Below are 26,586 nucleotides of genomic sequence, written 5' to 3'. Positions count from 1 at the left end.
GTCCCTGGTGGTTCAGATGTTATTCGTAAAAAGGAACTGGGAGGATTTTCTACTGCTTTGACAGAAGTGGGTATTTCGGGATATCATGAAAAAAAATATGTAAATCATTTGGAATACCGTTCAGTTAATTTTCATTATCTCAACTTTTTTTTCCAAGTAATCTTAATGATTGTGTTTTAACCTTGATATCCTGAATCTTCAGATATCTCTAAGTTTCTAGCTCTACTGGTCAGAGACCAGAAGAGCTTATGCGATAGTAATGCATCCGGCGTCCATCCATCTGTCTGTCTGTCCATCTGTCTATAAACAATTTTTCAAAACGCTACTCCTACAATTTTAGTCTGATTTCAATATAACTTGGCACACAAGTAGACTACGCTAAGATACATAGAATAGTGCATCGGTTTTTAATTTCGATGAACGTTGTTGCCATGGTTACTAAAAATAGAATTTTCTGTGAAATTCCTTTAAATGTTACTTCTTCTACAGGTTTAGTTTGATTTCAAAATAAATTGGCACACAAGTAGACTACACAAAGATACATAAAATAGTGCAATGGTTTTTGATAAGTACAAACCAGTAGAGCTACAGTCTTGACAGAGACTTCTGGTTCCTCTGTCTAATTGAAGATATTAACAAGGTTTGACTGTACTTGCATGTCTTCCAAAGTACAGGAATTACATAGTTATTGGCCAGTTTGCATACTTTTTACATGCATTAAGAATGTAAATTTCTCTGTAACAGATTCTGAACCCTTCTGGAATTCCTCTGTATTTCACCGTACACGTGGCCAATGAAGCGGGTGTGAGTGTACCAGCCACCTGTCAGTTGGAGACTTTTGACATGACCATTCCAGGAGGGAGAATGTCAGAAGCCTTCAGATCGACCAGTAACCCCCAGGTGATGAAGGGACTGGTCACTGTGTATGAGGACTCCCCCATAACCCAGGTTCTGGTGGCTGTGGGGTACGGCAGGGACATCTGGGGAGAGCAGATTGTCAGGTGGAATCAAACCAGCATTGCAGCAAATACGGTCAACTATGATGTGGGTCAGTATTATTATGGATATACTGTAAACGTATTACATTTAGCGGTGTATTCTATTTAGTGATTTTGGAGGAAAGCAGAGTTCGCTAATTCAAGAACATCGCTAAGTGTCTTGTTAACTTTCATAATTAGCAAATTTAGACAGCGCTAAATCAAATCTACGCTAACTTGTTGAAAATTGAATCTCCGCCAAATATCGTACACTCCAAATGTAATACATTTACAGTATTAAGGACCCTTTAAGAATTCGCTGGTGTTTTAAGCTAAGAGTATTCACTCATCTGTTCATCAGTCTCTATATCCACAGTTTATTTTTCTATGTTATTTTTTACATGATAATTGTATACTCGACCTTTAATTGTGAAGTTATGTTAGAGCATGTAGTATTTTATAAACATGGCTAAATTCTATATTGTATATTTGCAATATTTTACATACACTCGTTTATTATTAAACTTCTATTAAAATGATACTTTACAGGTGATGACCCATTGAATGAGAAGGTCATGAGTGTTTTCTCCACTGGTAAATCTGGTCGTCTGACAGGTAGAGGAGTTTTATATCAACAGTATGATAAGATATCTACCCCAGGACAGTGTGCAGCATACTGCAATCACCTGCATGCAACAAAGTGCCTTAGCTTCAATTACGACTTTGGTAGTGGTCACTGTGAGCTGCTGGAAGCCATAGAAGGGCATGATTTCAAATTATCCAAGGTAAAAAATAGTTTTGTAAGTGTAAATCTAATTTCGTTTTCTATCATATATTAGTTAAAGAATTTATTTTACAAGTTTATTAAATACAGTTGAGATTTTGTATTTCTCATTTAGGATGGACTTTACACACATTATGAAAAACTTGGAGTTGGATCAAACAGACAGTTTGAATTCAACAATTTAAAGCTGCCACATAATAAGATTTTCTACTTCAATGTCAAAGTAAAAAATGCACTAGGGTTTCAGAATATTTTGTCATCAAGATCAATCATCACTGATTTTACACCCCCTGATCCTACTATATGTAAGTACAAATACATGTATCTTCTTAAATATTCAGTGATACACTCTAGAGTCCTTTCTAAATTAGAGATTTTGTCTCTGTAGTTTTACAGAGCGTACAGCATGTTTCATTCATTCCTTTTTGTAATAGACCAGATAAACATGACGAGTGATGTGTTAGAGGTGTCCCCTTGTCTGGACCTCATTCCTAATGACAGACAAGACTGGGAGAGACACTGTGTTGGGGTAGATCCCTCCAGAAGGAACCACCGCATCGTCATAGACGGAGAGGGATCAGACACTGTATACAATGGACATGAGTTCAAGACTGACCTGAAGTACACCAGGGCCAACCGATACATATCCGGTAAATCTGTCACAAAACTTAAAGACTTGTGATTCATACATTTTAAGGAGTGAGCAGTATTGGTGAACAATCTATTAAGCATGTCATAGAAGCTAAGTAGAATGACATAGTGAGTAGCATGATGGAGAAAAACATTTATTATCATGCTTAACAGCATATTTTGGCTGCCTTTTATGGTTTGTAATAATAAACTGACAAGAAATTTTGTAATTTACATTTGTTAATCTTTTTTTCCAGCTAACTGGGATGGTATTTATGACAATGAGACAGGATTGCTTGGTTACTCTGTGACAGCTGGAGAGAAAATTTGTGAAGAGAAAATCAAGGCCCACCACGATCCTCATGCTCATCTGTTTGATGAATCCCAGTGGACAAACAGTGTGATGATGACTCCATTGGAAGCTCCTTACACCATTCTACCAGGTCACTTTTATTTAATTTTTTAGCTCACCTGAGCCGAAGGCTCAAGTGAGCTTTTCTGATCACATTTTGTCCGTCGTACGTCTGTCTGTCTGTCTGTAAACTTTTTACATTTTCGACTTCTTCTCAAGAACCACTGGGCCAATTTTGACCAAACTTGGTACAAAGCATCTTTGGGTGAAGGGGAATTTAAATTGTTAAAGTAAAGGGCCAAGTCCCTTCACAAGGGGAGATAATCAAGAAAAGACCAAAATAGGGTGGGGTCATTAAAAAATCTTCTTCTCAAGAACCACTGGGCCAGAAAAGCTGAAACTTATGTGGAAGCATCCTGGGTTAGTGTAGATTCTAAATTGTTCAAATCATGACCCCCGAGGGAAGGGCGGGGCCACAATGGGGAATCAACGTTTTACATAGAAATATATGGGAAAAATCTTTGAAAATCTTCTTCTCAAGAACCACTGGGCCAGAAAAGCTGAAACTTATGTGGAAGCATCCTAGGGTAGTGTAGATTCTAAATTGTTCAAATCATGACCCCCGGGGGAAGGGTGGGGCCACAATGGGGAATCAAAGTTTTACATAGAAATATATAGAAAAAATCTTTGAAAATCTTCTTCTCAAGAACCACTGGGCCAGAAAAGCTTAAACTTACATGCACATGGACGGATCCTGAGGTAGTGTAGATTTCAAAATGTCTAAATTATGATCAGTGGGGTAGGATGGGGATGCATTATGTATTACAAGGGGGAAATCTGGTAATGAACAGAATGGTCAAAGCTTCTCAGGTGAGCGATATGGCCCATGGGCCTCTTGTTTTAATTTTGCAAAAGATCACTCTATCTATGACAATTTTATGTTTGAATAAAAGAGAGAAAAGGTTCAGCTGGAAAAAAGAATTGCTGCAAACTGATTTTAAACCTAATAGTCATAAAAAGTAGGCATAACTAGAAACGATCTCGTTGCGAGCAACGAGAGGTCTTCCGTCCGATTGTGGAAAAAAAACTCGTAAAGTCGAGCTGAGAAGTAAACAAAAATTTTGGTCACAAATTAAAACCAGGTCGCCAGCGTGAAAATCCAATCCGCTTTTTTCCCCTTTTATCCCCAACGCGCTAACCATTACCCTATTGGGAGTACTGCTCTAAATGTACTTGTGTATACTTTTGCTACAGTACACCTGTCTAAGAATTATAAAAGACGGGCCATTATTTATAATTTTGCGCCAAACGCCACGTTAAATCTTCGCGCCTTTTCATTGGACTGATCTATTAAATAGGTGTGATAGCTTCAATGAAATTAAGAAAAAAGAACGTTCTCATAGCCTACATTTCGAGGTTTAGAAAATATATTTAACACATTGTACACATTCTATAGAAAAGTAACACAAAAGCAGTGAAATGACTATAATTTAATTTTTTATTTCCCGTCTCAGAAGTGAACTATGCCGATTAGTTACACTTTCATAAAAAGGTTGAAATGTTTTGCCGAAAAAGATGCCTTGCTCTACGACAGTCAAGAAATCAGATACCATTTATGTTCAATAACTTGATTCAGATCTTTGAGAAAATCTTTTTCTACTTAGAGAACCAACCAAAACCAGTTACAGAAGACGTTTGAGAAGACCCTGGAATAAATCTTTAGTTTGACACAGAATTGCAACGTAATTACTACGTGATCTATTAACGTGCAAACCATTAAGCTTTTGGGAGCACTGCTCTAAATATACTTGTGTATACATTTGCAACAATACACCTGTCTAGGAATTATAAAAGGCGGGCCGCTATTGATAATTTCGCGCCAAACGCCAGGTGCAAATATTCTATTAAATAGGTGTGATAGCTTCAATGAAATAAAATAAATAAAACGTTCTTATCGCCTTTATTTTATTTCGACGTTAAGAAGGTATATTTAACACATTGTACACATTACATATCGTATCTAGCCCAGTTAAACTAAAGCAGTGAAATTAAGTTTTAAGATTGACACGTAATAACAATGTACTACTACGTGAAAGTCCAAGTAATTTTTTTACATTTCATGTATCTTTATGTCAGAATGGTTTAATCAAATGCTCAGCTGCCTCCATAAACCCCCACTCGCGAAATGGCGGAGTTGACAGTGGCAGACGCCATCTTGGACGCGCTTCAGATTTTCAAATATTAATATCTAGGATTCAGATTAACCAATATTCAAACAACTTATATAGTAAGCATCAATAGAAGGGTCTCTGTTAATATTCCAAAAATAAATAAAAAATATTGAAAAACAAAAAAGTTAGAAAATACAATTTTTTTTATTCGTTTCTCTTAACGAGCGGAAGTACCGACGACGAACGAAAGGTCGCGTCCTGGATAGTATATATCACGATCTATAATCCCTGAAAGTTTCATGTTGATATCTTTTACCGTTTTTGAGTTTAATCGTGGACAAAATGTCATTTTAATTTCAGGAAATGTCCCGTAACTTGGCACCAGATAGGAATTTTCAAAAAATCGCTCAGATAGATCAAGTTCATGTTACGACACATCTTTTCTGAAAATTTCATATAATTCCATCCAGTAGTCTTCGAGAAATCGCGTGCACAAAATTAGAAAGTCAAAAAAAAATAAAATAATAATAATAATAAGAAACTAGATACGATCTCGTTGCGAGCAACGAGAGGTCTTCCGTGCGATTCAGGAAAAAAAAAACTTGTAAAATCGAGCTGAAAAGTGATTCAAAATTTTGATCACAAGGAGGAATGAATCCAGGTCGCCAACTTGAATGCGCCTTTTTTTCTCTTTTATCCCCAACGCGCGAACCATTTAGCTAGTGGGAATACTGCTTTAAATATACTTGTGTATACTTTTGGAACAGTACACCTGTCTAAGAATCATAAAAGGCGGGCCACTATTCATAATGTCGTGTCAAAAGCCACGCGTAAATATTCCCACCTTTTCTTTGTACTGATCTATTAAAGAGGTGCAATAGCTTCAATGAAATTAAGTAAATAAAACATTCTTATCACCTTTACTTTATTTCGGCGTTAGAAAAGTATATTTAACACATTGTACACATTACATATCGTATTTAGCCCAGTAACACTAAAGCAGTGAAACGGAAATCAAGTTTTTTAAGATTGACACTGAATTGCAACGTACTACTACGTGAGAGTCCAAGTAGTTTTTTGCATTTCATGTATCCTTATGTCAGAATGGTTTAATCAAACGCTCAGCTGCCTCCATAAGCCCCTACTCGCGAAATGGCGGAGTTGACAGAGACAGCCGCCATCTTGGGCCCGCTTCAGATTTTCAAATATTAATATCTAGAGTTCAGACTAATCAATATGAAAACAACTTATATAGTAAGCATCAATAGAAGTGTCTCTATTAATATTCCAAAAATAAATGAAAAATATTGAAAAACAAAGAAAGTTGAAAAATTGGACTTTTTGAAATGGCTTCCGGTAGCGACAGGAAGTACTGACGACGAACGAAAAGTTGCGTCACAAAGTATTGATCATCATCTATAAACTCTGAAAGTTTCACATTGATATCTTTTACCTTTTTTGAGTTTAATCGTGGACAAAATGTCATTTTAAAATCAGGAAAATGGTCCAAAACTTGGCACCAGAGAGGAATTTCCAAAACCTATCTTGGAACTTTCAAGAGTATCTTACAACATATCTTTCCTGAAAATTTCATGTAATTCTATCCAGTAGTTTTCGAGAAATCGTGTCAGAAAAATAATAATAATAATAATAATAAGAAACAGTACAATAACTATAAGGTCTTCCGTTAAGACGGAAGACCTTAAATATTAATTTTAAATGTTTATCAGATTATCTGTCTGTGTTCTAATTCATGTCTTTACATTCATTTGATTAACTGAATTTTAGATGGGCCATATTTCATCACTGTTAGAGCTATCAACAAAGTGGAATATGGAGGTCCTCTGGCCACCAGTTTTTGTCACTCCACTCCATACATAGTGGATAACACTCCTCCATTTGTGTATGAAATCTATAACATAAAATATGAGGAGGACCAGTTCAATCTGAGCATGTCACACAATTCATCGTAAGTAACATGTACATCTGTATTTATATATTTATTATAGTCACTACAGGGGACTTGCATTAAAAGCAGTACCTGAGGATCAGATTTTCCTTTATTTCAGAGATCCAGACTCTGGTCTTATTAGAAATGATCTTTGTCTGGGAAGAACTAGAAGAGATTGTGATGAAATGATGTGGACCACCATAGATTTCAATCCAAACATCACCATGTTGAAGAAGCTGACAGAGGGAGTTCCTGTATGGATTAAAATCAAAGCTGTCAACAATGGTACATCAGTGTTTTGTTTGACTGAATAAATTGATAACAATTGGTGATTGCAAATGATTATATGATACCAAAAATCGCCAATTGCAGCTAATGAACAAAGTGGCAAATCTTGGAGATTGATACAAATTTTGATTAAAATGACAAATCTGAGTAACTGTAACATGACTCTTCTTAAAATTCTTGTTTAATTGATATATTCTTTATAACTACAGTTGACCTGAGGACAATAGGTGTGTCTGATTCTGCCATCATAGTGGACCGATCTCCTCCTATTGCTGGTACAGTGAATGATGGAGAGGTTTATAAAGTAGATCTACAGTATACCATGTACCCAGATAAGGTAATTAAAGTCTATAAAATAAGATGACTAATAAGGGGTATATCAAAAAGTTTGGTTTTACTTTAACTATTAATGACTTGATAAGAATTGAAATACAGTTAAACGCTGTTATCTCAAACACTGATATCTCAAATACCATGGATATGTGGATGTGATTTGAAAGTTCCATACACATAATTATGTTTTAAGTATACCTTTAATATCAAGTATACCCTTAATATCTGGAATTCTACGATGTATCAATATTTTTTTTGGCACCATAGATTTGAAGATAACAAGGTTTGCCTATAATTCTTAAACCATCTTTTTTTTTTTAGATTTGCAGTAACTGGCTGGGCTTCTATGACCCACAGTCTGGAATAGCTATGTATATGATCAGTGTGGGATCTTCCCCAAACTCAACAGATGTAGCTAACCTGACTCAGTTCTCCAGTAAAACTCACTACGCTTGTGTGGAGCTCGAGCCAGGCAAATACTTGGAGCATAATCGACAATACTTCTCTAAAGTGTATGCATTCAATGGTGGTCACAGACAGCTCAATGTCTCCATGGTCTCAGATGGAGGTAGGTTCTCCTAGGAGTACAATTAATTAACCCCATGTAACGGTTGAATGGATAAAGTGGCTTTTGGAACATAGATACATGTATTGTAGTACAAAACAATTTCTTTAAGAGTATATTCTGACAATTTTCATTACCAGACATTCCAATTAGTTTTTGTATTGTTATACAGTGTTGGTAGACCTGACTGAGCCGGTAGCTGGAGAAGTGGTGGACGGGTCAGCTGAGGATTTTACTGACCTACAGTTTACAACAAGCCAGGCTAAAGTGGAACTTCAATGGAGAAATTACTTGGATCCAGAGTCCAACATCAGTCACTATGATGTCAAGGTTTACAGGGCCAAGTAAGTTCACATCATCTGGTCATTTTGCCTCGTCATTAATTATCAGTCAATCAGAACTTTGTTTCAGTAAGTAAGCATTTTATGAAATAAAACTTTACTTATATTTTATTTGAAATAAATTTGATTTTTTATTTTTCAGAAATATGACGTACGATTATGAACGTATCCATGACTGGGCCCCATTCCCCAGCACAGCTAACAGTGTGAAGTGGTTAAAGTTCCACCATAGTCATGGAGATAGAATTCAGACCTCTCTCCGCACCACAAACAAAGCTCTCAACTCCATTATCAACAACACTAACAGTTTTGTGGTTGACATAACACCCCCATATCTGCATTACCTTTGGGATGGTCTCCAATCTAAAGATCAAGAATTCCAAGTAGGTTTTATATCCAAATTTATGGTAAGGTTTTTTCATTCATAAATTTTGACGTCTGGAAATAAATCACTAATGCAGATTCTACAACTCGTCTAAAAATTGGATATAAAGTTTTAGACCAAAGTCCTGCTCCTAAAAAATCTTAGTCATGGGTAAATATATATGTTACTTACTTCCATGTTTGCAGTCAGCAGTAGACCAGCTTTCAGTCAGCTTTAAGTATTCTGACAAAGAATCGGGTGTAGATCACATCAAAGTACAGATCTTTGAGGTTTCTGGTGGTACAAGATCACAAAGATTGACTGGGAACCAAATACCCAGGTTTGTTTTTATATATATTTTGAAAGCAAGAAATTTTAGACTGATAAAGACACGCAACATTATTTTCTTCTTCAGTTTTCCTTTCATGTCCATAGCATTGGAATTTCAATTAAATGCTAAATTTTGAGAATGAAACCCGATTTGCAAAATTAATTGTAATAAGGTGTAAATCTTTCAAGTCTTGTGACATTCAGTTCTGCTGAAACATGTATAAAACACTGATTTGATAGTGTAATTACCATGTTATAATCCTTTTTTCAGCTATGAAAAATGACTGGAAAAATATAAGTGATGCATCACTAACTAGCCACACATGGTCAGGACTGTCTCTGAAGGAGGGTGCTAGGTACAGCCTGAGGGTGGGGGCTGTTAATCATGCTGGCTTCCTTGCCGCATTTGAAACCAATGGAGTCATCATTGACACATCTCCTCCTATGGTAATATTACTCAAGTATTCTTACATATACTTTTAACACTAATATTTTATGAAATCTGATCTGAGATTGACTTCAATGTAATCTTTGTTAGGTGATGTGGTTAAGAGTTGGAGTGACCGGGAGCTCCAAAGAACACAGAGTGGATGGATATGTCTGGGTGTCGGATAAGAAGGGTATCCAGGCCTCTTGGCTCTGTAGGGATCATGAATCAGGTGTAACAGAGTATTTGGTGGCTGTAGGCACATCTCAAGGTATTACTTTGAAATACTTCATAAGTTATCACATTGTCCAAATTTTTCTTTGATAAATATGATGTCTCATTAAATCTGGATGCTTCAACATCTAGAGAACAATTTTGGTGAACAGAAATTGTATGTATCAGAGATGAAAAATATGGGTTGGGAATTGGATTAAATGGACAATCATAATGATAATAAGTACTGTTTGCTCAAGAATTAAAAAGCTGGAATTATTGGAAATCAACTGTACTTGTGCTTTCGGTGTTCACAACATTCCAGTTAAGTACTACTGGTACCTTGTATATCAGGAAAATATTAAGATTAAAATCTTAGATAAAAATGAAATACAGAAAATGTGATCGTCTTTACTACTTAGGAGGTGATGATGTTTTGGCTTGGAGATCTTTTGGAACAGAGAGCAGTCAGTACATAACAGGATTTACTTTAGAAGTCACAAATCAGACAACTAAATCTCCCATTTATTATGTGTCACTGAAAGCTAAGAATGGAGCAGGCCTGGTCAGTCCACTGGCCACTGTGTCCACTCCTATCATGGTCATGGAGGAGGACAAAGCTGGTAAATGTCTGCTTGATGTTTGAATGCTCAGAGAATTTTATTTTGTTTTTGCCAAATTATTGATATTTTTTGAAAGTTTACAGATTACTGTATATGACATTTTTTTTTAATATCAATATTCTATTAACTAAAGGTTTGGTTGTTGATGGTGCTGACAACATTGATAAGATTGTTGGTGAGGATGCCGTCGTTGACTTCACATCAGACATGGATTATCAACTGGACACCACCACTGTTACTGTCCAGTTTACTGGATTTGAGAGCACCATGCACGGAGTGATGCAGTTTGAGATGGCTGTGGGTACTGAACTAAATGGAGAGGACATTCTGGCCTTCACAGAGGCAAATATCATCCATCTGGAGGAACTGGATCCTGTTGGAAAAGGTAAGCATGCATTAAAATATTAGAAGAATATGAGGGTCCTTTATAATATGCTATAACTGGACTGATTTAAAATTTGTTAATTCTTTTAATAATGAGATTTTTTTCTAGGATTAACAAGTTCTGGATATGCCCAGATTAACATACCTCTAAAACCTGAGAGAACATACTACACCACAGTCCGAGGAATAACAAATAATGGAAATGTACTACAAACAAGTTCTGATGGATTTACTGTGGACCAGACCTCTCCTACTATTGACATAGATAGGTAAACCAATGGATCCTACCATAGTCTTTGTGTATTTTAACCATTCCTGTACATGCTATGCTACCCCTGAAATAATGAGACATGTCAGTATTGAGACCTTCTTTGTAGGCTGTCTGGGAAGTCAGCTCAGGAAATGGACATTTCAGATGACAGTCAGGTTTATGAATCAACAGATGATGCCCTGTCAGCCATGTGGCATTACAATGACTCGGAGTCTGAAGTAGTGAGAGCTTGGTATGCTGTGGGAACTTACCCATTCTCTGATGATCTCAGTGAGAGAAAGGAGGTGGAGATATCAATCACGTTGTCCAGCTATCTAGGAAACAATGAAGTGGAGCCAGATATTTTTGGTATGGTGATTTTAGTGAATTATTAGAGTGTTTAAAGTAAACTTATAATACAAGAATGCAAGAGATTGGTAATATTCCAATATGCTTTTCAGGAAAACCTAATATCATAAGTGTATGGGCAGAGAACTCTGTTGGACTGGTGACCCAGAAAGCTACAGGAACAATAGTAATAGATAAAACACCACCAAAGGCTGGCAATGTATCCTGTCCAGCTTACATTCAGGTAAATATTATACTGGTTAAATTGCTAATGATAATTATTTTGTTTTGCTTTTAAATATTCAGAAGTTCTTAAAGAACATTATTATATGTAATGGCAGCAATCAGTTCCCATTGTATGTTCTTGGACTGGGTTTGTGGACACAGAATCTCCCATAAAGGAATTCCACATCATAATGGGCACATCTAAGGGAGATGACTCAGTATTTTCTGAAGGAGTTGTCCCAGGCAATATCCAAACATTTATACTACAAGGTACCTTTATCTGAACATAATTAGTTCTGACTGTCTCTCAAAGGTGTTGACATACATTTCCCTAGTTTGAATTTTGATGACATGTGGAGAATTGTTTGATAGGTGCTGGGAAGAAGATGCACCATGGAGAGGAGTATTATGTGACAGTGACAGCCATTAACAGTGTGGATATGACCATCAATGCATTCTCCAATGCTGTGGGTTTGGACCTCACTCCGCCAAAGGCAGGCATGGTGGCTGACCTAAACTCAGTCTACCGCATAGATTCTTCTAGTACTGAAAACACTGTGGCCATGAATGCAAAGATTTGTCTAACCGAAGAAGGTCTGTATATAGCTGTCAACAATATATTCATGATTTTTTAAGTAAAAATTAATATTTCATTAGTTATCTCACCTGGCCCAGAGGTTCAAAGATTATGCACTCAGTCTGTTTAATATATGTTTGTATGTTCATATGTAAAATTAAAAAAAAAATTATTTTAAAAATTATTTTGGCCAAAGTCAAACTTATGTTAAAGTGAGGAATGATACAATTAGTAAAGTTGACTTTAAACCTATAAATTTACTTTTGAATTGAATAAATTTTAATTGGAGAACACTTAGTGATTTTATTTTCTACCTGTGCATATTAATTTATAATTTATCAGTATGAGAATGTAGACTTAGATGAGCAATGTAGCCCAAGGGCCTGTTGTTTTTATTTTTTTCAGAGTGCCGAGCCGTGGATGCTGTCTGTACCGAGTCTCTGACTTCTCTCTCTGTAACATGGATACCATTTACTGACCCAGAGTCCAGTATTGTGGAGTATGTCAATTTACTGTACCCCTTTAACCATATATAATGCATTGTGTTTTATTTACTTTTATCATTCTCGGTTCCTAGTTAATTGGGAAATGTTGATAGACAGGTACCAGATAGCTGTAGGTACCTCTCGGTTATTTCTATCATGGTCAGCTCCTATTTGATTATTAAATGCTGATTGACAGGTACCAGATAGCTGTAGGTACCTCTCCTGGAGGAGGTCAGATCAAAGCTTTCTACAGCATTCCAGCTGACAGTAAACACCACACAGTCACAGAACTCAACCTGGACGGATACAGACAGGTCTGTACTGAAGTCTTCTATGGAGTAGGTGTTATTATATTTAGTGTGTTTTATATATGCTTATTTTACACTATCGTTTACAGGTATTTGTGTCTGTCAAAGGAATCAATGGTGCTGGTTTATCAAGTGTTGCTACTTCAAATGGTGTCTACATGTCCTACCTCAGTCAAGGGAGACCACCCCTGTCACATATAGGAGTCATTGACATGGTCAATGGAGAGCATATTGATGTGTAAATATTTAGCATGCTATCAAATCTACTTTAATATTTATGAGAGGGATGGAATTGTGACCATTTATTTGTCCCCTGCTTTTCACAAAAGTATGTGGAGTGTTAAATGTTAAATCTCAATCTTTGAACCTCCAACCTATAAGGCAGGAAAGGGGAGGATCAGAGTTCTCTAAATTTTCTTGTTATCATGATTCATTTTCTGTATACAGAGACTATCAGACAGACCCCTCTACAATACAGGCCAGCTGGGATGTATCAGGGGACCCATGTCCTGTTGTGAAGTATGAGTGGGCAATCCGACGACTGGATGGACTGGAAATCTCCAGATATTTAGACATGGGAGGTTAGTCTCATAAGGAGAAATAGGATTTCTAAAGCAATTGACTTAATGTATAATCCAGTGTATTAAAAGATGATAACTGTCAAAAAAAAAAAAAAGGAACCTTTCAAAACAACTCATATTACATTTCTTGTTTCAACTTTTACAGTAAAAACATCTGGTTTAATTGATGGGCTTCAAATGAAGAATAAGGAGACATACATTAATTTGATCCGAGTCACAAATGCTATTGGATACAAGTATACATTACGATCAACTGGGGTAACTATTGAAAACACTCCACTTCTGCCTGGTAAGGTGTATGATGGAGATATTGATGGATATGACCTTAATTATTTACCCTCTAAAACAAGAGTATATGCCAACTGGAATGGATTTGGTCTGCCACCTAATGCCATTGTACAAGTGGATGTTGAGAGTGGTGAGTTTTAACCAGTCCAAGTTTTTTCAAAATATTTAAACACTGTATTCATGTATTTCTTCAAATCTTATTCAATTTTAATTCTTTGTGTGCATCTAGGTAATGAAGGTCTTCATGTAGACCAAAATGAAGTGGCAGCTCAGGATAGGAGTCAACAAGTGGCCTACTACTTGGTAGCCCTCGGTACAGACAGACGCTTTAATAAAACCAGGGACAATGTGGTACCCTACACTAATGTTGGAACAAATACTTCTATTACATTCTATGATCTAGACCTAACACCAGGTGTTGCTGTCTATTACTTCTCTGTTTATGCTGTTAGTAAATCATTCTCCAAAACACTGGTCACTTCTAATGGATTCTATGTTGGATACGATGGAGGCGTTACAGGTAATTGTTGTTTGCAGTGAAGGTAATATGATATTTTTTCCAACATTCCCTCTCCTTCCAGCCATATTTGAGAACCAAGCTAGAAAAGTTAGATAAATTCCTAACAGTTAAAGTGAGGTTTCTTATTACCCATTGTCTGTCTAGCTGTCTATTAATCTGTAATCTTTTTGATTTAATGATATTTTCAACTTCTCAAGAACCACTATGCTAATTCTGACTAAATTTGGTATAAAGATCCTTCAGTAATCAAACTTCAATTAGAGGATGGCTCATTAAATAGATATTTAATAAGAAGAAATTATTGTTAATAATCAGAGTATCCATATTTAAAGGGCATTTATATGGTTTTTTTCTTTTTCTAGTTGAAACTTTTTAACTGATCTTTTTTTTTTTTAATTCAGTTAAAACGTGTATAATTAATGGATTTATCAAATGTTTTATTTTTCGAAGCTGGCAACATCACCAGTCCAGCACCATGTATAAACTCCCTGAATGAATTGGATGTAAAGTATGAAGGATTCACATCTAAATTGGACATCCTTATGTATTATATTGCAATCTCCAATAACACAGATGCTAATAACAACAGCTGCAAAGAATATGTAAGTTGCAAAAAATATTGATTTTGTATACACTAAGTGTAAACAACCCTTTATGGTTCTTAGTAGTTATACCCCAAATTTCATTCGAAATATTTTCATGAATTGAATCCTCAACAAATATTTAATTGCATGAAAAAGATGAATTCCTTTATGAACTGTTTTAGATTTCTGGAGGCGGTATGTCTGATGAAGATAGAAAGGATATATTTTCTGTTCTGGATGTGTCCAACCAAGGCAAAAATACCTTCACAACACTCAAAGGACTAAACTTACAACAGGGGAAAACTTACTTTGTTTGGGTTATTGGTGAGTAAAGATGTGGTTCAATTTTCTATCAAGAGCTGAAGCTTATGAAAAATCTGTTAAATATATCAAATACTTTTACAATTATAGGTACTGACAAGTCTGGAGAATGTGCAATGTCTTCCACCGAGTTTTTGGTTGATATTACCGAGCCAAAGCAAGGTCAACTGAAAATAGGGCCCTGGTACAACATGGTGGGTAACATCATCTCTTTGTCAGACTTGAAGTCAAAGTTTTATATTCTTACCAACATGACTTCTATCAAGCATTTTTATTATTTTTCAGCCTGTTGCCTACACAACAGATAACAGTAGTGTCAACGTGACATGGGAGGGTTTCACAGATCAAGAGTCTGGTGTTGCTTCATATGAACTCTCTCTGTGGAGGAATGAGTCCTGTCATAGTACAACTGAAGGAGAATTAGTTAATGACTGGATTCAACTCTCCAGCAACTACTCTTTCTATCAGTTTGTGGATCAAAAGCTACAGGTACACAAGAATTGTATGAGAATATGAATTACAAGTGGTTCTTTCAGTAAAATTTTTCACGCATTTAAAATTGTGTTTAATTTTTTTTTCTGCAGAAGAATGTTCCATACTATGTGAAGCTGAGAGTGATAAACTGTGCTGGAGGTTTCCTGACCATAGAATCCCCACCAGTCCTGGTTGATGACACTGTACCCGTGTCAGGGGTCGTTATAGATGGGACAGACTTCCAACAAGATCTACTCTGGTTTGGTGACTCAAGTCAGGTCCAAGGTAGGAAATCAGATTTAATACCTTCTATCAATGATTGATTATCAATCTGAATACATTCTGTCTATCTACAATGTAGTCACAATTGTTGGTAATTATCTGATGCATTTATCATTAGATTTTAATTTCAATGGACGTAAAGTAAGATGTTGATAGAAAACCTCTAGAAAAAAGTAAAAAGTTGTGGAAAAAGTATACATATACTTGTCAAAACCTATTAAAATCCAATAATATTTTTGGTAAATTTATTCTATATAAGAAATACCAGTATATAAATTCACCCTATTTTATGACACTTCAAAATTGTTTTCTTGTTTTAGGCACATTTTTACATTTTCCAAATCCAAGTCTCCAGTCTGCATCATGTCCAAATCAGATTATTGCCATGAAAGATCCTCAGTGGAAGACACTTAACAGACTTGGAATGTTGGACCCAGAAGGTGAATTCTGGAAAGTAAAATATGATCAAAAGTATGTAATGCCAGTGGCAGTGGAGGACATTGTTGATGTAAAACTTGTACTGACTAAGGATGCAACAAACCATGATATTATGGGAGCAGGTGCTCTCTACAGGAAGGCAGAATTGTTTAATGGGGGAATATACAAGGTAAAAGATAAAGAATAAAATACAAATTTTGAAAGTAATTTGCAGTATTAAAAAACATCTTTTCATGCATAAGGCTTTCAGCAAGCTATATTCTTTTTTTCATTAGAATTTTATATGTTGTTTATATTTCCGTCAGTTTTTTTTTCAAATTTCCTTTTTAATGTCATTTTATCACGTACTTTTTTTGATTTCTTTGAACAGCTGAAGTTAAAAGCAGCTGACAGGGGTGGAGAAGCAGTGACAGAGGTTTTATTCTGGGATGGACCTGAAAAGGGTCTAGCAACATACAAATATGAAGAAGAGAAAGAGTTTGAGAACTGTGTCTGCTGCTTCACTAATCCTATTCCACCTGTAATTGAACAATTTCTATAGCTAAACTCACTTTAGCAAAGTAAATGAAACTCGCTATAATTTTCTGCCAATGTTATATGATTAATCAGAGAGTAATTTTCTGTATTCAGAGTTGCGATGGATGCATCTGTGCAGATTACCTTCTGAATAAAGGCTACTTCATGAATGAGACTTTCACGACAACCACCACCACTACACAGGCCCCAGACAACAGAACCTACCCTCCTTATGATGTGGTGGATGAACAGGGCTCCAGTGTCATTGATAAACCAGAGACAATCCAAAGTGTGGCTTACGACTCTTGTGGAATACAAATCTACTCTGGTAAAACAATATACAGGTCCTATAAATGCATTTCATTATTTTTATGGCAGTGCATTTATACAAGAAAGTATAGATTTTGAAAAAACTTGTAATAAGAATAGTTAGATATTGCCATGTTTTGTTGCAGCTGATAAACAGAACAACAAAAGTGCATTTGTTGTGTCATGGTGTCGTTACTTTAATAACTCAAGGAGAATGGGTAAACTAGTATCAGAAATTAAAGTGAATCCAAGTGAGGACTTTAACAATTACAAAATTGAATTTGCTGTGAAAAATGAGGACTCTACATCAGTGAGTACTGATTTTATCATCTATTATCATCCAAATCAATAATCTTTATCATTCTTTATCTAAGAATTTGACTAAAACGATTGTACAATGTAAAAAGCTGTTGAAATTCTTGTTATTTTTTAACGTGACATCAAATATTCTCTAACAGACCAAATGGTGTATGATGGTGTATGTGGAGGAAGAGTTTATCAATGAAATCTGTGATGTTCCACAGTTGTCCACCAATGCCTTGTTATTTTTCCATGTCTTCAAAAGACACAATGAGATCCCACCACATGAAGACAGATTCAGTGTTTGGTCAACTAAAGCTTCTCTGTCTGGTCTAGAGATGCCCCCTGCTGTAGGGACCCTGTGTAGGTCTGGTCCTCAGTTCATCAGTTATACCAATCCTATCATGTTGTATGAAGCTGGCGTCGGAACATCTCCTTTGTTAACTGATGCAGTGGAATTCACACCGGTATAACTTGCTGTTTTAATTGCTTTTATTGTGTAAAAGCATTTTGCTTCATATATTATATAGAATAGGGCTGGGTATTGGCCCAAGATTTCGTATTGCGATATATTGCGATATTTTTAACTGTATTGCAATATGTATTGCAATACTTTCAATGTAATTTAAACAGATTTTTCTTACTATGTTTATTTTAATTTACATGTAGAAAGTACATAACTATGACAAGTAACCAACACGGAAAAAAATCTTATTGATTTTATTTAAGTTATGCTTTGAAATGTTCCCACAAAACAACTTCTGTCTTACTGTTTGGCGTAATAACAAACTTTCATAAGTCAATTTTTATATTTAATGACAAAATTCCTTAAAGTAAGCATATTGCCAATATATCAATATTACAAAATCGTATTGCGATACGATATTTTTTGGCATTGTATCGCAATATATTGAAATATCGATATTATTGCCCAGCCCTAATATAGAACTAATGAAACAGAATGAAGATTGTGTACCGATTGTATTATTTTACAGATTGATCATCCCTGCATTCCCTGTTATGGTGATTGCTCCCATTATGGCTGTGATTCTTACTGTAATGCCACAGTGACAGTTCAGAAATTCTTTACACTGACCAATATAAGCTTACCCTCCAAAAGGACAATCTACAATGAGACTGGGCATCCATCAGAGGAGATTATCACTTACTACATGACAGGTATCACAGCACAATTCTATATTTTGTTAAAAAAAATCTAGGTTAATTACAATTAAGACTCTGCATAAATAAGGCTGGAAAGGATTGAATGTATGAATTTAATGTCATTCTTTTAACAATGCATGTATATACAGGGACATGTAATGGTCATACCATTGAACTGTCTTGAAGATGATTTTGCATTATAAAGTTTTAAATTTTGTATTCAGAATCATTTATTGCTTTAGCCGTTCTTTTAATTTTGCTCCTCTTTCAATTCCAAACGCAGAACTGATTTTTTTTCCCTTTGCAGTACGTGGTGTGACAGGATCTGGTGCCACCACAGAGAGTTCCTCCAATGGATTTTATGTGGATGATACGGTCCCAGAATTCGATCTGGACATCATGGGAGGAGATTTCTATTTTGATGTTGGACAAGGGGAGAGTACTCCTGTTAAATACCAGAAATCAAATGACACCATCAAATGTATCTGGAAATGTGATGACGAAGAAAGTGGTATAGTGGTAAGTATTATCTTAAATTACTTAAAATCTGCTAGAATGATCGTAGTACACATCTAAAAACACAACTTATTCTTTTGAAATGTAATTTTTTCATAAAAGATAGTGTATGTGGCCCTTTGAAAAGATGTTGAGAAATATTTCTCTTTTCTTGCCTTTCTAGGAATATACCTGGGCTATAGGAACAACTCCAGGATCTACAGATATCCAGAACTTCACCTCTACAGGACAGAATGTTGTAGGAATCAATGACCAGCTAGGTGGAATACTGGAACATGACCAGACCTACTATGCCACCATCACCTGTACCAATGGGGCTGGCCATACCACAGTCTACACAGACACAAAAGGTAAATTGATTTAATTTTTCATGTATATTCTATACTGAATTTTCTGCTAAAATATCAGCATTGTATTGAAAAAAAAAGCTTAGGATGCATTTTATAAATGTGATAGTGCTTAAATTTAAAATTTGAAAATACCTAGGAGTTGTTGTGAAGTTGATACCACCAGAAGTAGATTCTGTGAACACCACTTTACCTGGAACAATGCCTTTTACTGAGGAGGTTTTCCCCAAAGAATCTCTGCAACAAAACGATCCTTCAACTGTGGGCTTCACTTTCACAAAGTCAGAGGATCCATCTGTCAATAGATATGGTAAGCTTAGTTCACCATGTTTTATATTGATCTGCTGGTTGAACAAATACAGTGTTGGAGATACGTCTTTGGGAGACAATTAAATATTATGTCATGTTTGTAAGACAATCTGATATTTCAGATCTTTGTGTTGGCTCAGAAGAAAACACAGATGATATATTCCCTTGTACTTGGGTTGGTTACAACATGTCTGGGTCTGCAAGCATCAGAAATGGATCTTTGTGGATAAATGGCAAAGAAGTGAGGAAATTATCCGAGCTAAATCCTATGCATGAAAATTCATCATCTTCAAAAAATGATGGATTCAAGATGCCAGTGGGCAAGCAGATGTTTGTGACCATGCGTCTGTGCAATGAAGCCATGCTCTGTACTAACAAGAGTCTAGGAGTTGTAGTCATCACCAACAGTGAATCTGTGATAGCCACCTCCACCAATGGTACGGCCATCAAAGAGAGGCTCTCACTCTCTGCCAGAAAGAGGTCTACAGCTGACCTTGACATCTCAACTCCAAGTGGTAGGTTAATAAATAGTAAGGGAAATCTAACTTTAAATGCTAGGTTGATGAATATAACAGTACTTAGAATTAATATATGATATTTATGTATATAGGTTTAGCAGATGGACAATCAATCATTGTGACTAAGCTAACACAGAGAGATCTGGAGACCACATACAGTTCTGATGCCTCCACTAACTTTGTACCTTACATACAAGACCCAGCAACATCTAATGACATGGTCCAGAGACTTCTGTATAAGAGGTTTGGCAAAAACTCTCAAACATTGATTTTTTTTTCTTTTTAGAAAGTTTGTTCATTGCAAGTAGCACGATTATATATTTTATTCTTTATTTAAAGGTTTTATGGCCATGGTTTCTCTTTCTCCTTGGTTCCTCTGGGAAATGTTGAACTACCTGGCCCTCTTACCATGTCTTATCCTGATAGTGTGGGAAAAGTGACCACTGGAAACAGGACAACTTTAGTTCATTGGAATTCAAGTCAGTTTTCATAAATCTCTTTAAATAATTATTTACTCTAGCTTAAAGAAACATTTTTAGGTGAATTATCCAAGGAATTCACATCCTTCTGCTAAAAAGAAATGAACAATGAGTTACTATAAAACATGATTTTGGTAATGACCATCATTATCTCAAATGCTTCATATCCTGTCTGCATAGGTTAATGTTTTGTATTTATGAAGTTTTATGATGAAATCATAATTTCTAACACTAACACTTTTGAACAATTCTGGACACTCAAAATTGGTAGCAAGAGATTGCAGGTACTGAGAAATGTCAACAGCTTTATCCCAAACCCCCTACAAGGGCTGCTTTCCCCTTGACTTATTAGGGATTTCCACATCACACAGTCCTTAGAAACCCCTGACATTGCTGTAAATATCTGTTTCAAAAATATAAGAGAGTCGGTTAAATAATGCATTTTTATATATCTAGATATGCAGTATTGGGAGATCAGTAGCAAGACCTGCACTCATCTAACTGCAGAGGAACAAGAGATGTATGATCCTAACACACAAACAATGACTGTCATGGTAAATGTATCTCTGTGTTGGTTTCATTTGTTAATAAAGTTTAAAAAATTGTTAAAGATGATATGCTGGATTGCAAAGTATTTACAATTACAAAAATTTTGTTTGAATTAACCAATGCTATATGCTATAATTAGGTATGTAGTACATATAACCTTGAGCCCAGGCCTGCTGAATCACGACAGAAGAGATCTCTACATCCAGCATACTTCAGCAGGGAGACTATGTTTATACTGGCAGATACCGCAGCATCCATTTATAACTCACCACCCAGTCTTATCAGTATAAAAGATGTAAACATTCTGGAGGACTCAGGTAAGCATACTAGACCGATTTCAACACTTACAAGTAATAATTGTTATGCAGAATAAATAAAATTATATTCATTGAAAAACTGCCACACTGTCAGGTTCTGTTAAAAACTTTTAGGAATTGTAAAATACCAACTAGAAGCAACAGATGAAGAAGGTGATACCATTAAGTTCAAACTTCAAGACAAAACTTTTAATCTGGGTGGAGCTACTTTGTCTTCTGATGGACTGTAAGTTTTCATTTTATTAATTTGAAGTCCTTTTAAGAGGTGTTCTATACTATCTCAGAGATATCTACTTTAATTTTGTGCCTATCAGATATTCTCTTGAACAAGATATTCTCTGATTATATTGAACTTCTTTCATACAAAGAAGAACTTGGTGTAAATAAGTTTAAGAAGAAATCAGGTGTTAAATGAGCTGATATTGTTATACAGGTTGATGTACACTCCATGTCAGGATTGTTTTGGAGTTGAGGACATTGATATTGTGATGTATGAGGAACAGAGAGACCCTGATATTCCTCCTGCAAACAGCACAGACACCATCAGAATCAACATCCAGGCTATCAACGATCCACCGGTCATCTTCCTCATCCACAGTGGGCAATCCATACTGCATGATGATCCAACAGAGCCTATCAGTGTAAGATTTTACTGATGATCAATTCTGAACATAAACTCAGTTAAATTGCATGTTTTTTTCCTTATTCCTGTTAACTAAGGGAGCTCACTGGGGTTTTATTGTGTGAAAACTACGATAGAGAAACTGTTTTAAATTAGTTTTACATCATATATAACATACATTGATTTCAGTATACTTGCCAAGTTTAGGAAAAATCTTCCATCTAGGTATTTTTTTAGGGACCATCTCAAAATACTGGTACATTTACTTTAGGGTTATAAAAGACTATTTGCTCAAATTATAATATGTGATGAGTAATATTATATACAAGAAACACAAAATTCTACCATCTGGTCTCCAGAGGAGGCATGTTAAACTTAGCGAAATTTTTTATGCATCAAAGAACTTGATGTTTTGAATTTAATTTTAGATTTTGCTGGAGGCTAAGAATGACTTTAATGTGGAGCTGTGGGATGAACCCTGGACAGCAGTACTTGGAGCTTATGATGTGGAATTGGCAGACTCACTGCATTTAGAATTATCTGGGTCTTCAACAGCAAACTTATCTCTATCTGATGAAGCTAGGAGAATACCATCAGTCCTAGGAGATTGTTCATTGAAAGAGGTTTGATTTAACATGATATTATGAATTCAGATGTTAGAAACACAATATTCCTGTTATTCTGTCAAATATTCTGTATACAGATGTGTCTCTCTTGTCATTCTTAAATTCTGTTCATTTTAAATTGATTGATTAAATAGATCTTATTTTCCATCAGAATCAGCCTTGTATGAGTAATTTTTCTGAAAATCTGCCACATCCTGCTGATAAACTATCATGGCTGAGTTACACAGTCCAGTTTTCACAACCACTGAACCAGTTTGGGAATTTTTCTGCAAACCTCTTTTTCTTGGATAGTGGAAATGGAACTTCTCTTCCAATTACCATCAAGTTTGGGCTGATGGAATCGCCATGTCAAAATGGTGGAAAATGCCTTGGTAATTGTTTTGAGTATTTTAATGACACATTTACTTGTGTACAGGTACTGCATTCTAGGGAAGAAAATGCACTGACAAAAACCTGTGCAATTTAATGCACATTTAAAAACAATTCTCTATTTGTACTCTTTTTATTTACAGCCACAGGTATTTATCCTTGCAATGACACCCATAGAACACACAGCTTTGATGCCTACTACAGATGTGAATGTCTAGGAGGTTACCAAGGGAAGTACTGTACCGAGGATATAAATGAATGTCTCAGTGATCCCTGTGAGGCGCCCCTTATCTGTTATAATGAAATCAACCACTACCGGTGCGCATGTCCTCAGGATCAGCCTAACTGTGAGCTCCTGCCCTGGATGATAGCACTTATTGCTGTTCTGGTGGTGGTGGCGGTCGTGGTCATCATCGTGTTGGCAGTTGTGAGATATAAGGTCAAGAAAAGGTACATTAACACAGTACTTAAACATGTTTTTGATTAAAAATATATAATATTTTGTAGATAACAAGTTGTGTAATGTACACTGTATCTAAGTTTTAATTCGAAAGCATTAACTTACGGTACTCTGATGTTGATTATTCAAGCTTAGAATTTTTTGTCACTCGAATCACTCAGATGACCTTTAGCCATAAATGTCCTTTGTTCAGCATCCTTGTATTTCATACCATTTTGATCAAGAAAATAAGATGTGGCATTTGGCAAAGGTTAGAGCTCTGAGATAACATTATAGAATATTTGATTGAGTGAGAAAATGCATCAAAATGACATCAGAAGCTTGCAACACATCAAACAAAGTTTCAGTGTTGTGATAGCTATAGAATAAAAGAAAGAACGACAGCTTCTGGAAAACTGTTCAAAATATGGGACACATATCATTTTGTGGGATTTTTTTTTATCCTGCCATGATTCTGTGAAGGGGGTAAAAGTTGTGCTTAGCTGATATGCATAATACATGTATGTATGTCATGAAGTACTCCTATAAAAAAAAATAATTTTAAAAGAATCTTTTTATTTTTCTTGTAGGAAAGAACCCTATGAAAAAGAGTGAGTAAAATCAGTTTTGAATTATATGATAAAATGTAGACAATTATGAATTGGTACAAGATAAATGATAAAATGCATGGTAGATTTGAAATCTTGTCACAGTGACTATTATTTTATATTGTGTTGTTGTGCACTTCATGTATTTGACAATTTCTTTTTCAGACTTCTTGGGTCACAGTCTACATTAGCTTCCACGGCCAGTCTGAACAAATCAGATGAAGGTAGATATTGCCATACTTGTTACCACTTATACCTTTGTTTCAAAATACCCAAAGTTGCATCCCTGTTGAATCATTAAGCCCTTTGTGTATCAGGTTTTATATTTGTAACTTTACTGGTTGACTTCATTTACAATCAATGGATAAGGGGGATTCAAATTACTGGTAGATCAAATGAAGAACCAACAAATATTCTGAGAGGATCAGGTTTTGATGAAATACAGATTTATTTAAGTGAATCATGAGGAAGACTGTGTTCCTGTTGAATATACTTTTTTGAGCACATTTACAGTGCCTTTAGAATTGAAGATGATCTAGGAAACTGAAACTTAAATGAAATTTGTTACATTTTCTATTTTAGGAGAAGAAGGGAAGACTGGGGATCAGGTAGGGCTGTCGAAAATACTTTATTTTTTTCAAAAATAGATAGGTTTATTTATCATGATATTATTTGTTTTTTAATTTCTTTACTCTTTTTGAAGAATATTTTTACAAAGTATTTCTGAATCTATAGTATATCAATTTTTTAAAAAGATTCCTCCTTCATTAAATTATATTCTGTATTTGTATTGCAGTGCTCATCTGGAATACTTTGGAAAGAACCAGAGATCATGTTTGATGAATCAGAGGTAATTTTTCAAAAAAAATTTAAAGCAATTTATATTTCATTTCAATTTGGAAAAAATATATAAGAAATTTAAAACATGTCCTTATGGCATGAATGCCCTGTCAAGTGTATATATTTATATGTATTCTACCTATTTCTTTGTACAGAACTTTACTGAAGAAAAGGTTCCATTGCCTGATAAAAAGGAAATGGTAAAATTTTTTTAAAATCCTAGATTGAAAGATCCCGGGGGTATTATTGTTTTTGTCCTGTCTGTCTGTCTCTCTGTGTGTCTGTTGTCAACTTTAACCTAGCCCATGACTATTGAGTGGGTGGGGCTATGGCTTTCATATTCCACAGGTGTATTCCTTGTGACAAAACCTTTCTTTGGGTACCACCAAATGACCTCCTGACCTTGGAGTTTGGCCTTCTTTTAAAAAAAAACAAACTTTAACCATGGCCATAACTTTTGAACATGGTTACGACTAGGGCTTTCATACTTCACATATGTATTCATTGTGACAAGAACTTTCAGCTAGTATAAATAATATTTAACTTTTGAACTTGACCTAAGACTTTGACCCATTTTTTAAACAGTTTAACTTTGGTCATATAAAACTTTTGAACAGTTAAAACTAGGGCTTTCTTATTTCACAAGTGTATTCCTTGTAAAAAGACCTTCCTTTGGGTACCAACACTTTTGACCTTGACATTTGGAGTTTGACATGCATTTAAGGGTACTTAACACAAACAAAAATTTGATGCATGGATCGATGTATATTTTTTGACTGATTTTGACTTGAAATGACATGAATAAAAAATCCCTGAAATATAAAGAAATCATAGGATTTCCTTGGTGCTTAAATATGAGATTTTGTTTTGTTTTCTTTATAATTCCATACAAAATTTTGCACAAATTTTTAACCTTATGACAAAATCTTATAAAATTCTACCACTATACTTGATGAACATTTTTCAGGTTACCAATTTAAATGTAAATCTATCAGAAATGTTCCTGATTTATGAAAAAAGTTTGTGTTATTTATCCTTAAGGGAATGCAACCCTCACTATAAAATCTGCCATGCGGGTGATCAGTGTTTCACAAACACATCTTGTTTATTCTGGAATATAATTCACCATTTTCAGGAATTTTAAAATTTTTCCTTTCTAATTTTTTTTTAACTAAAAAACATTTATTAATGCAGGTTCCGGTACAGAATTGGGTAGAACAGAAACATGATGCTGATTACTACAGCAACCGCCTTCTGAAATCCAACTTTAAGCCTTTGCTACCAGTCAAGGATTCCATTGCATCAGCAAAACAGACCATCAAGAAAGAGAAGGGTCCTTTTTAA

At 35.3% G+C, this 26,586-nt stretch overlaps 1 protein-coding gene across 1 annotated transcript; it reads left to right on the top strand.

Annotated features, from left to right (window-relative positions):
* Positions 1 to 3: 3 nt before the first annotated feature.
* LOC134231894 (uncharacterized) lies at positions 4 to 26,586 on the top strand (the record flags this gene model as incomplete). Its single annotated transcript, XM_062713850.1, has 58 exons — positions 4 to 66; positions 745 to 1,048; positions 1,527 to 1,762; positions 1,877 to 2,066; positions 2,196 to 2,411; positions 2,649 to 2,834; positions 6,703 to 6,883; positions 6,984 to 7,150; positions 7,363 to 7,490; positions 7,808 to 8,054; positions 8,224 to 8,395; positions 8,535 to 8,775; positions 8,963 to 9,073; positions 9,351 to 9,533; positions 9,625 to 9,784; positions 10,149 to 10,349; positions 10,483 to 10,734; positions 10,843 to 11,002; positions 11,111 to 11,352; positions 11,445 to 11,575; positions 11,673 to 11,826; positions 11,929 to 12,150; positions 12,539 to 12,632; positions 12,815 to 12,932; positions 13,016 to 13,164; positions 13,374 to 13,507; positions 13,653 to 13,925; positions 14,025 to 14,315; positions 14,766 to 14,917; positions 15,082 to 15,223; positions 15,311 to 15,414; positions 15,506 to 15,709; positions 15,805 to 15,979; positions 16,297 to 16,583; positions 16,785 to 16,934; positions 17,045 to 17,258; positions 17,386 to 17,549; positions 17,698 to 18,006; positions 18,535 to 18,718; positions 19,011 to 19,222; positions 19,383 to 19,569; positions 19,706 to 19,876; positions 19,998 to 20,390; positions 20,486 to 20,636; positions 20,733 to 20,872; positions 21,329 to 21,426; positions 21,561 to 21,738; positions 21,853 to 21,964; positions 22,172 to 22,379; positions 22,789 to 22,983; positions 23,144 to 23,357; positions 23,499 to 23,805; positions 24,385 to 24,405; positions 24,568 to 24,626; positions 24,985 to 25,010; positions 25,199 to 25,252; positions 25,398 to 25,442; positions 26,437 to 26,586. Coding segments are annotated over 58 exons (10,212 nt in total), but the record flags the coding sequence as incomplete, so codon positions are not given.

This window comes from Saccostrea cucullata, unplaced genomic scaffold (genome assembly GCF_032062105.1).
Source record: "Saccostrea cucullata isolate Sc308-1 unplaced genomic scaffold, CSIRO_AGI_Scuc_v1 ctg4366, whole genome shotgun sequence".
Classification (NCBI taxonomy): Eukaryota; Metazoa; Mollusca; class Bivalvia; order Ostreida; family Ostreidae; genus Saccostrea; species Saccostrea cuccullata.
The sequence above is the reverse complement of the archived record's forward strand: the minus strand, read 5'-3'. Positions and strand labels throughout refer to the sequence as shown.